Source organism: Culex pipiens, chromosome 2 (assembly GCF_016801865.2).
Source record: "Culex pipiens pallens isolate TS chromosome 2, TS_CPP_V2, whole genome shotgun sequence".
Taxonomy (NCBI): domain Eukaryota; kingdom Metazoa; phylum Arthropoda; class Insecta; order Diptera; family Culicidae; genus Culex; species Culex pipiens.
In genome coordinates, this window is record NC_068938.1 from 192,122,926 (window position 1) to 192,135,518 (window position 12,593).

The 12,593-nt window shown below is 40.0% G+C and overlaps 1 protein-coding gene across 1 annotated transcript in view; it reads right to left on the reverse strand.

The window, feature by feature from the left end:
- The window catches only part of LOC120414034 (uncharacterized), a 105,168-nt gene extending 94,853 nt beyond the window's left edge, over positions 1-10,315 (reverse strand). Inside the window, exons 1-3 of the mRNA XM_052707073.1 lie at positions 10,252-10,315; positions 10,110-10,200; positions 4-9,921 (exon numbers count right to left, since the gene is read on the reverse strand). Coding sequence (XP_052563033.1) covers positions 4-9,902 — 9,899 coding nt within the window. The 5' untranslated portion in view covers positions 9,903-9,921; positions 10,110-10,200; positions 10,252-10,315. The remainder of the gene's footprint in view (positions 1-3; positions 9,922-10,109; positions 10,201-10,251) is intronic.
- Positions 10,316-12,593: the final 2,278 nt, after the last annotated feature.

Genomic DNA, 12,593 nt, shown 5'->3' on the forward strand with positions numbered 1-12,593 from the left:
GGCTCCAAACAAATGTCCAGATACTGACCGTCAACTGGTTCTCCTTTGCGAATGCAGACTGCCAGTCGCTCCAGCTCGGTAGTACTCTGTTCCCATTTGGCCAATGCCTCGTTGAACTGCTGATCGAGAAGATTCTCGACCGGAGTCATTGCCAGCGCTTGGCGCCTTTGGTCGGACTCTTTCTTGAGCTGACCAATGCGGATTTTTTTGGCAATATCTTCTCCCGGATTGGGACCATCGTTCGAGTCTGTTTGAAGTTCAATTTGTCCTTCGGCGTAATTTAGCAACAGGAAGCGACCTCTTTCTTGAACCGGCCTGTGGATGGTCTGTTTCAGAAGAACATCTAGCTTTTCATGTAGCTGTGCCTTAAGCTTCATAATGGCCTCCTCGACGAAGCCTTCAAAACCGGTGATTGCTGTTTGATCTTCAACCGAGTTTTCAGCAATCAGTAAATTAAGCTTACCTGTCAATTCTTGTACAATATTGGTAACAATCATCGCAAGGTTGCGTTCGTTGTCTTTAAGTGCGGTTACCCACGCATCGTTGATGTCAACGGACAAAATTGTGGAAACCGTGATGTGTACGTTTGGTCTTTTAGTGGCTCTTGAAAGTGCCTGCAAAACAGTATCCGCAACCTTAACTAAAATGGCTTCTATATTTTTAAAATATTGTTGTCTCTGCAAATGCATTTCAGTCAGCTTAATTAGCTTTTTTCTAGCTTCATCAACATCCATAAAACTGAACAATTTCTTCAAGCATTCTTCAAATGCGGAAAAGGCTGCATTCTTATCGATTGATGAAAGCAAACAATCACTTCGTTCTGCGCACATAAGCTTAAGGCGATCGTCAATTAAAAGCTGTACGTTTGCAGTTCTCGAGACAAGATCAAATCCACGGATCAGCGGAACAGCCAACTTTCTTACATATTTTATGTCGGGTTTGGAGGTGGCAGGTTGAGTCACTTCAAAAGCAAATTTATTCAACCTATCTCCGAAAAACCCAAAATTTGTCGCTTCAATGAGGGCTACTCGTTTGATAAACTTGTTATATTTAAGTTTGTAGTAATCCGTACCGTAAACATCGAAGGCCATTCGTATTGCGCTGCAAATGTACTGCCAACCAGTTGAATATTTGCTCAAATCCCGTCGAGACAGCTCTGTTCTACGCGTTTTAATGTTTTGTACCAGCGCAGCTCTGATTAGTAGGGCTCCCCATAAAAATGTTCCAACTATTTTCATGAAACTCGCGCCTCTCAACTTTAACAGCAATTCGTTGCCATTGAGAGAAAATAGGTTCCACTCTTCGACGTTTGTATACCGGTCATACTCCGAAAATGGAACCATTCGGAGACTGTCCATTGAACCTTTCAAGCTTTTCAACCGTTGAGCAACTTTAACTAAGCTATCTTCCTCCAGCCTTATTCCAGACAAAGCCTTACGTAGATCTCCAATGTCTGCTAATCTGGAAACGGCTGGCTCAAGGATCCGTGCATGAAGCAAATCCGCCAGAATTCTTCGATGCGGTTTTGATATCAACGGGAAATCTTGAGCTCTCCCATTATTCGCACAACGCGTAATGCTTTGATATGCTATTCTATAGCAAAAGCACAAATTAAGCAAACCTCTCACGGCATCCTCGTAGATCTTGTATTCGCCTAGTTGAATGCCATTTATTCTACTGCCATCAGTATGCAATTTGTACAACTCTTTGTTGCCATCTTGCTTTTGCAGCACTTTGCCCCTTACAAGTAAATCCAAGATTCCGTTGGCATCGTTCTGACTTATATTAACCATTGCGAAGTCTTCCAATGAAATTGAATCATAATGGTTAAAATTAACTTGCTTAGTTTTCAGCTTGTCAAGATTAAATTTTGCCTTTCTTTGAAATGAAATTGCTCCCAGTTCCTTGAAAGTCGCATATTTCGCGGGGCCAACAGCTTTTTTAAAGGGATCTTTATTATAAGCATCTCCATCAAGCAGTTGATCTGGATAAAGTAACAACTCTCCTTCTTTGATCGTCACTTTCGTTTTAAGTCCCGGTAGCGACAACATGGAATCGAAGTATTCTATATCTTTAACTGACAACTTTGTTTTGTCCACAAGGATATACTTTTCCTCCTCCTTTTTACTCAAAATCTCCTGTTCCACTAGATGCCGCCAGAATCCTTCGCGACTTGGTAATATTACTTGCTCCTTCAACAACCGTACAAATTTCTCTAGTTGTACAGATCTTCCCTGAGTTGTGCGGCACTTTTCTAAAAAGTTTAGTAGCTTTGCAGCAGACGTTCCATAGTTGTAACTTATGTCACGTAACTCTTTCTCACTGATGTTATCTTTGATAATGGGATTTTGCACAATTTTCTTCGCCTGCAATGCGTTAAATATTTCAATCGACCTCGATTTGTCAATGGTGTCTCCAAACTCGAAGGAAGTTGCAGATACCGGGTGTCCTAGAATGTCGTTAACGGATTGCGTCAGTGCCCCGTAGAACTTACAGATGATCTGTTTTTGCTCTTTATAGGCTGTTATTGGCAGTATGTTGTGCTTTAACTTTGTTTTTATCTTGTCGACCCGAGAAACATTGATCATCAGATTTTGAACGCGTTCCTCGAACATATCTGCCGCAGAACGCAGGGTATGCGAGAATGTTTTTACTTCTGGCGAATTGACTACATTCCAGGTGATTTTCGTAGATAATGCGTATGCCTTGTAGTAGAGAGCAGCTTCACAAAATTGGGGTTCTGCGGCAATAACTTTGTCAAAAAGAGTGTGTGCTAACGCTGCTTGCTTATTCTCGATAAAGTACCGACCAAGTTTTATCATCCGAGGAGTGCTGATGTCAACCCAATCCAGCAGGGACTCAAGGTTTGTGACTTTCAACGACTTTAAGTGACTCAAAAAGTCCGCCAATGAAATATCGAGCTTCTTTCTTGAATGGTGTTTTGCGTTGGAAACCAAGTTCTTCCCGTTATTATCCAACCAAAACACCCATCTATCCAAGCAGCTGCCCAGCAAAATATCGCTCAACTCTTCGTTCCCATTAGTGATTTTACTAGCTGTAAGCAAGTTTCTCAGCTCATCGAACTGGTGAGTGAACTGCTTGAAACAGTTTTCTTCTAGTACCACTCGGGTTTCGTAATGTTTCTTGATCAGCGATATTCGAGCAAGCTCACGTGTGTCACGTTGTCGTTTGAGCAGCATAATATTCAAAATCTCCTTCTGGTCCAGTACAATCAGCTGGCCAGATCCACGGTCACCACATCTGGCAGCCCGTCCGAAAGCTTGCTGCTCAACGCGAATGTTGCTCGGCAGATAGGTCAAGCAAACGTGTACCCCACCCGCACCTTTCAGCTTTTGAGTTAATTTGATGTCCGTTCCTCGACCTGCCAGATTTGTGGCAATGATGATCTGACCTGGAGATAACTCTCCGGTGTCAAACTCTTCGTATTCCCGAGTGTAGGTTCGAACGTTGGTTGCCTTTTTTCCACCGAACTCTTTGTACAGCTCGGCAACTTCATTCAACGTTTCACATATTATCAAAACGGACCTACCATCAGTCTCAGTCAGCCTTTTAGCCGACTCATTGATAGTATCGATCCAATCAGCAGCACTTTTGCAAACGATGGGAACATATTCGTAAAACAGTTTGCACTTTGCCGTTGGAACGTTCACAAAGTCTACCGCATAAATCTCCTCCAGCAAATCCCGTTCCCTCTGTGATCCCAATGTGCCAGATAAACCGTACAACTTGTCGTACAGCTTGAGGAACGTTACATTCGAGATGAACACTGCCTTCAAGCTCTGCAGGTACGTCTTGCAACCGTGCTTCAGCTGTACAAACTGGTGCAACGCCGCTTCCCACTGACTATTCACCAAATCTGTGCCCGTGTCTCTGTCCAGGATCGTAATGTTGGGCGTTCTATCGGCACTGCTTCCGCTCCGATCAACATCGACCACATAGTCGTGGCCAGCTTCCATGACGAGAGCCATCTTGGCAGCTTCGATCCACGACTCCAGGTGCAAATCCACAAATGATCGCAAGTAATTGGGCACGTGGATGCACTTCTCTCTGTTGATATACTCCGTCAGTAGGTACTCCAAACGATCAAGGTAAACAGAGTATTCGGATCCCAGCAACTCACCGAGGACGTCATTCTTGATGTTTTCTGTCATCAACTTGCCATCACCGTCAATTATCTTGGCCTCGACCAGCTTGTTCCAGATGAAGTTTCGCTTTTCCTCGCTCAACGTCGCATCTATCTTGCCGATGTCTGTGCACTTTAGTACTCCATATAGTTGCCACAAAACTGCATCTCTAATGGCAGCAGTGTCATGTACTTTTGAAATGTTGTTGACCCATTCCCAGATGAACACGTACACGGACTCCAGTTTGTCCATGTCGGGCAAGTCATGTGACAAATACAGCATGTTATTACCCCTGTCCAGCAGCATACTGTCCACTTCGTCAACGATGACATTCTCAAAGTTCCGATCGCCAATCACGTTGTTCTGGTAAAACTTGTGCAGCAGATAGTCCCGCTGAAAGCTGGAAAGATCTCCGTACACAACCTGATTCCCCGAGTAGGCTTCCTTCCGCTTCTCGATGTCTTCGCTGCAGTTGTGGGACACGTTGATACCAAATTTAGCGTAGATGGATTTGCTCAGCTCGGCGTCTCTCCTGGCCAGCACCGACGAGCTGGTGATGATGTCCACCTTCTGGCCCTGCGATGCCTTGATGATGGCTACAGCTACCACAATCAACGACTTGCCCTCGCCGGTGGACACTTGGGCAAGGGTGTTTTTGTTATTTTCCAACAAGGTCAGCACCACAAACTTTTGCGTGTCTCTCAATCGGAACTTGAACTCTTCATAAATTGCATCGTCAATATCTAAAAGTTGTTGCTCCACACGTTTATCAGAGAAACATGTACTGTTCGAGTTTTCAGCTCCAGGAAATCTTTCTCGTAATCTGTTGTATAAATACGGTACTAAATTCCTAAAAACTCGATTCCTTTTATCGATTTCTTCTTTGATGAACTGAACTTGCTTTGTTATCGGTTGTAATTTGGACAATATACTAAAAGAGGCCCATTTATTGTCTTTTATAAACTGAACCACAACATTAATATCTCGTTCTTGCTGTGTTGACATGTTAGAATCCATATTTTTGATCCACTGTTCCAGTTTAATCTTTTCCAGATTTGCAATATTTTCTTCTGTAAAGTTCCATCTTCCATTGTAGACACTGCAGAGCACGTCGATAATATGATTTTCCGAGGCATTTTTACCTTTTATTGTATTGAAGAATTTCTCCATTATTTCGAGGCTATAATTATTCAGCAGGGCCACCGCATAATATGATGCTTCCTGCAATGTTTCATTATCGTTCCAACTTGTTAAAGGTTTCAGCTTTTCAACCCAGTAATGCTCCTCCAGTACATAATACCACTCGGAAAGATTCAGCTTTAGCAACGTAGTCGTTTGGTGTTTGGCCATGCTCATCATTTTTAATATTCTTTCCATTTTGTCAATCGGCTCAACGGTTCCTGCCAGGCTTAACTGAAGTTTAGCACTGAACAATATCATAAGTGCTTTGTTTTCTACTTTCTTCAGAAGAATCCTCCATTCAGATTTCCTCGCAAGCCTTTCTTTATAGTATCGCTCCAAGTCTAGAAGAAGGATCTCACTGACCCAGCTGGCCTGAGGAAATGCCAAAACAATCCAGCTAACAATCTCTTCTTCATGCCTTCCTACGCTACTGGCAACCAGATAACGGTTTACCAGAAATTGAACTTCATCTGTAGAAATATGTTTCCCCTCGGCAGCAAACCTCAAACAGAGGTTACGTAATAGCTTACTATAAACAAAGCTTGAAACATCACTTCGAGTGAACATAGCCTCTATGACATGTCTTTCCCCAAATGAAAAGTGCTGGACTAACTCGTTCAAAAGTTCGGTGTTGCATAAATAACGTACATCATTCATGGAGACAAAGTCACAGTATAAATATAGACCATTTGATACATACTCATCAAACGATTGTTTGTCCTTGAATGACATCAAGCGGTCAGTTATCAGAGCATACCTTCGCGCTAGAATCCGATAATAATTTTCCAAATTCATCAGATTTTCGTTTAATCTTAGTTTCACAAAAGATTCGTTCTCAAGTAGCAAATATAAAATATCGGACGATTCAGAGTTATGACTGTCCCGCAGTAAAAACTTTCCGCTAGGCACCCTAATATAAACTTGTATATTCACTCCAAACGCGTAAGCCAAGAGCTCTCTGTAGCTCCGGGTTAAGGGACCTTTTTCAACAATGAAGGTTTGATAAGTTTCAAAAAAGAGATCATTTTGAAGGCATTGATTAAAATTGATTTCCTTGTTCAGTTCCTTCATGTAATGTTTGCGGAGAGAACCTAAACGGTAATCATAATCAATTTCGTGGATCAGTTTTTGTGCAAGAGAAGACTTCTCATCGTTCAGGTACCATAGATTTATTATATTTGAAAACTTTGACGGAATTAATTCCTTCATAAATTGGTTCAAGTTACGAGCTGAATCAAATTCCCGTAACTCTGAAACTAACTTGTACTGATCAAGATGTTCTTGAATGGAAGAGTCCGCACTTACTGCTTCATACAAAAAAGCTTCAACAACTGATGATGGAAGGTTTTTCCTGTATAAGTTACAGTACGACGAGAGTTTCTCTTGTTGGCCATCGCAATCAAAATTGAAGAAATAATCATCCAATTTGCCCAAGTAATTATGACAGTTTATGCCACACTGTTGTGGATCTTCTTCTAGGCATATCGACGCATATTGTGCTGACAATACTGATTTGTTAGTGTTAGAATAATTAATATGAATTTTATCTGTTATTTCCTCAAAAGTGGCCAGCCTTTGTTTGTCAACCAAAATTTGTTCAATGATCTTAAAATCGTTTGCTGATAGTTTCGTTTTTTCCTTTTCGGTTGAGTGTAGTAAAAGAAATAGGCGTTGCAAATCTTGATTTTCGATGCGACAAAATCTTAGTTGTTTCCAATTTATCAGTGATTCTTTCCGAATCAGAATACTTTCAAACACTTTCGAGCTCATTGCTTTCTGCTTGACTGTATTAGAAATTTTAGCAGGAGGCTCGTCAATGTCATGCTCAATATCTGGACAAGCAATTATATGATTAATCCTGTATCTTTTGTTAGCTTTCTTCCGCTGCTCTGTCTTTTCAGATACTCCTTGTAAAGCCCGTTGTCGGATACGTTCAATGCGAGTGTAGGCACTTAGAAGGGCGTTCTCGTCAATGGAACCAAAGTGCTGGTCAGTGCTGGCAATGAACGAGCTTTCAATGATCATTTTTTTCTTTACCGCCACCGCTGAATGCTTGCGATCACGTTTTCCAAAGTGACGTTTTTTGTGCTTTTCTACGCTTGAGTTTTCAGATTTGACCGCTTTTATGCTAGCGTATTTGTTTTTGTGCCAACACCAAACACTTTCCTTCCTGGAATCGTCGTGATACTCGACAGTGAGCTTACTTTTGTAGTCTTCTCCGTAGTAATACGCCGAACGCCATGTCTGGTAATCGAGATAGCCAATATCCCAACCGTTGTCACCAGTGTCGCCATACAACCCAGCTGCTCCCGATCGGCCGTCTTGGCCTCGAACAGTTGATTTGTTAACTTGAAAAATTTCCCCAATTACACTTTTTACAATGATCTGCCCAGGAAAACCCCCTTCTCCTCCCCGGCCATAGTCACCCCCTTGACCCCCAGGTTTTCCCATCGATCCCTTGTGAACAAGATAGCAATGGCTATTGTTCTGGAACAGTTTTGGTGAGCAGTATGAAAATATAACTCCTTTGCTATCTTGGCCAGTTGCTACAATAAACGTATCACTATCTTGGATGAAGCGTTGGGAGGAATGAACAAAGTTACGATCAACAGACCTAATCATTCTTTGAACTTGCTCCATTCTCGTAGTATGAAAAGCTAAAAATCTCACAGGTGAATTAAACTCCTGCTCTATGTTTTCTCGCTTGATACCGACACCGTCTCGACCTTTTTTCCCGTGTCCACCGTCCTGACCATCACTACCGTCTCCTCCATTAGAAATTACAGTAAATTCTTCACAATTTATCATTTTCTCCGCCGTAATGAACACATTGCCACCACTTTCACCAGGATAGCCGTCCTCACCAGCACATCCGTCCGCACCTTCAACGGTTGCAGAACGGGCAGGTTCATACTTGCGATTGCAGCTCTTCCCTGAAACGTCCCACACAACAGTTCCATGCACTTGGATGAGCTTTGATCTTACGGCCACATTTTTCCCATGCCAAGTTTCGCTCACCAGGTCGGCGTCAATGTGAAACACTTTACTACCAATGAAATGCACTTCAGTTATGTCCATGTCGATTGCAAGTTCGTTCTCTACAGACTCTAAAATTTCACCTAGAACTATATGCTTGCCCAGCACTTTGACCACAGTTCGATCGTCGACCGTAGCTCGCTGGACTTGGACAGGCTCCGCAAAACCGAGTATGGTTTCGCGTAGTTTGTCTTTCATAATTAGTTGGGTTTCTTGTTGCATCATACTTTTAACTGTGCTCTGCAGTTCCAAAAGTTCTTCGTTATTTTCTGAGTCCTTGAGAGTCATAAGTTTTTCATAATCCACATTGAGTGTTTGTTCGTTTACACCCAGTTTGTTAACAACAGCTTTGACTTTTCGAATTTTACTCAGATAACTCGTCAAGTTCGAAATAAAACCTAGCTCGTTCTGAACTGCATTGCAATGGTTGATTATTTGGCTGACAAATGTGCTTTTGAAATTCTCTACGAGTTTGCTTTCCTCTTCCTCACTTAGCTTAAACTTTAAAAGCTCTTTAAAATAATGAAATTGTTTGAAAAATTGCGGAATAGCATTGCATGTGCTAACAATTTCGACGAAGTTAAACATCTTCACTATATCCATTTCCTGATAGCTCGTTAGATATGATTTCATCGAATGCTGCATTTCTTCCAAGCACTGCTCCAGGCAAAGCCCTCTGAATTCATCCTCAACAAATACCGTATCGGTATTACTGAGTTCCTTGCCAGCGTCACGTTGGATTATAAATTTTACCTGTTCCAAACCGTGCTTCCTCAAAACAACTTCACCGTAAATTTTCTCCCTTACGCGTTCCTTTACACCACCGTAAAACACACACTCTTGGGTAGAGGTTTGGTTTGTTCCGACACTCTTCGAGTGATTTTCGCTTGAATTACCGTGCCTAGCAAGATGGTATGCTCTGGCCAGACAAGTCTCGTTTTCTGCAGGAATCGAAATCCGGTGAAATGTCTGGTTTAGAGCTTCTTCCTCCAGGGTGATGATGAGACGAACCAGTTGCTTACACCAAAGAAGCTGTTCAAGCTGCTTCTGGTCTTCGTTCGAGCATTTTTTCAATTGTTGCAGCAACTCGTTATTATTCTCTATGTTACCGAGGGTGAGACAAATTTCAACATAATCCTTGAAACTCGAACCATGCAGCCTCGGCTCATGCTTAGAAACATCTTCATCTATTTCAGCTAACTTTTCCTTAACAAAGATACTCAATTCGTCCAAAGCGTAGTTGCGGTCATCTTGGGGTATCTTGTCGTAACGCTCTAGGCAACTGTTCAGGATGTTTTTGGTTTGGTGCAAATCATCTCTCAAACAGTCAACCGATGCCAAATGATAATAGTGATAGAACATCTGTTGGTTGAACTCCGACTCCGTTTGATCTGCTTCAATGATCACATCTTCCCTTGCTGTTTGGTAAATGTCTGCAACTACATCCGGAAACTCTTTAAACCACGGTGGTGTTCTGTTCGTATCCCAGATACGCTCAAAATCTTTTATGATGTTGATCCTCGCCATAGTGATCTTCATTCGGGCAGGATCTTCGAATCTGGAACAAAATGAACGCGTTAGCATTAATTAGCCTATTAATATTAACACGAACTATATCTGAATCAGTACACTTCACTCAACGTCGAAGAAGGCAATCTTAATCTTATCAGAAGATATAACAGGACATGAAAGTGCGATAAAACAAGTAATCGCAAAGTTCGCGATTCAACTGGAAAAATTACTAACCTAAAGTAGCTTCAACTCCATTCCGGCTTCCAGATCAACATCAACTTCAAGCCACCGCCGCGAAGTGTTCGGTTTAACGTCTAATGGAAAACTATATCGAATATTAGAAATAAATATTGAACCTTATTTTGCGCAATTCTACCTGCCTGTTTCTCCAGTTCCGTCTGTACTGAGCACGTCTCGGTCAATAAAGTGTAAAAATCCGATTAGCACAAAAGGGATCGGTCATAAATGACGTATTGTTTAGCGTACGAACTTCACACAGTCAAAACAACGTGTAGCTTTAGGCGTTCCGTAATGATCGAATATACCCATCCAAACAAACCTGCCCGGCCGGCCAGTTTAGTGTGCAGCGGTACGGCAGGGTTAAGCGTTCCGCGCAAGGTTTATTACCTGTGTGCCTATTTACTGATAGCTTACAAATTTTTCTTGTTTTCGATATTTGCCGAAAATATCTCTACTGGCACACATTTAGTATGCAATTTACAAGAAACATGAAAATTTCAAATTTGAAGGCCTCGTGGTTTATGCACGAGTTCTATCCAGGTTTGTTTAGGGTAGAGTAGTCATCAATGAGACACGGGGAACAATGATAAAATGGCTCTCACAAGACGTAGTTTCAACCAATCTGGCTCATATTTGGGGGAAAGGCGTGTCTACTAGATACACGTCTGCCATAAAAGTGACTTTGGTTATGGACGCTCCCTTGCAAAGTTATTCATACATGTTTGATTCTGGGGTGTAAAAGTAAATTTTGACTAAAAATTACATTTTCGCTCATAGGCTACCATTAACTTAAAAACTAATACTCCTCCAATATTTCTTTCGTCATTTTACAGGGCATGAGTTGGGCTACAATGTCCTTTTATTAGGTTTGACCAAAAATTAGAATATAAACAGAATCAAGGGCTGTCTCATTGTTCCCAACTCTTTTCGGCCCATGGGTAACAATGAGACACTTTGATTTTTCTTCAATAAACTTTTCAAAATCTATGGAAATCTTTCAAAACATGAATTGGAAGTGATTTTTGGCATATTTATTGAGTTTGAACTTCATTTAACCAAAAATATAAAGTTATTTCGTAAAATATATGGATTTTACAAAATTTAAATACTTTTTAGTATAACTTTTGTTAATTAAAGTTTCATGTTGACAAAATTGTTTGAAAATGTTCAAAGCAAGTCTCCTGCAATGGAACAATATAAAAACATGATGTTTTACTAAAAAAGTATTCATTTTTGAAGAGTGTCTCATTGTTCCCCAGCTGTCTCATTGTTCCTGCCCAATGCATCTACAATGAGACAGTTGAATAACTCTGGCTGTAGACGTCAGATCGATCTCATATTTTGGTCAATGTTAGAACACATTAAAAAAAAAAATAAAATGCAAAAACAAGCTCATTAAAACATGCTGATGAAAAAAATACAAAAATCGTTGAAAGTTGAAAACCAAAAGTGTCTCATTGATGACTACCCTACCCTACCTGGAGAAAAAAGAGTTCGAAAAATCGTGATCGAGCGTTCATGAAAATGGGAACCGCGAAAAAAGTGTTCAAATCCCATGGCACGATTTTGAAAAACATACTATGGCATTTGAACACTTTGTTCGTGGTTCCTATTTTCATGAACGCTTGTTCACGATTTTTCGAACTCTTTTTTCTCCGTGTAGCGGACCACATATGAATTTCAAGAAGGCTTGCGGGTCACACTTGATTTTTTTCAATAAAATGTATTATCGTTCAGAGTCGATTAAAGCATGAAGTGAAGATTCAATGTATCAGAAAATCGAATTAGTTTATTAATCGTAAGGTTACGACTTACCATCGACAAATCTCGACTTACTATCGAGCAATTACGATCGTAATTTTACTGTTGAGAAATTACGATCGTAATCTGTAATACCATTTTTATTAAATATTTTTTTCATTCAGACGAAATATAAAAAAAAATCTAAGTTAATTTTTTTAATGTTAAAAATAAAACAAATTTAGAATATCTGAATTATTTTTCAAAGAATTTCAAAAATTTAAAAAAAGTTTAAATAATTTAAAAAAAACATAAATTTCAAAAATTCAAAATTTCAATTTTTTTAAAAAAGTTTAAAAAATTATCTTATCAAGCCTGATAATCATGCCCTAAGTAAAGCAGATCTTTTAACGTCATTGATTCTTTTTTTAGAATTTTAAGATGTTTTTGGATTGATTTAAAAAATTATATGATTTTCAAATTTAAATAAAAATAAAATTTAAATTTTTTTTTAAACTTTTAAAATTTTTGAAATGTTTTTTTTAAATGTATAAATTATTTAAAGTAAATAATTTTTTAATTTTTTTGAAATAAAAAAAAATAAAATTTTGAAAACAAGATTCGAACCCTTACCGAGATTTTCTCGATCGTAGATCGAGAAATTACGGTTGAATTAGCTCAATCTACTAGCGACAAATTACGACTAACGACAAATTACGACTTGCCATCGACAAATTA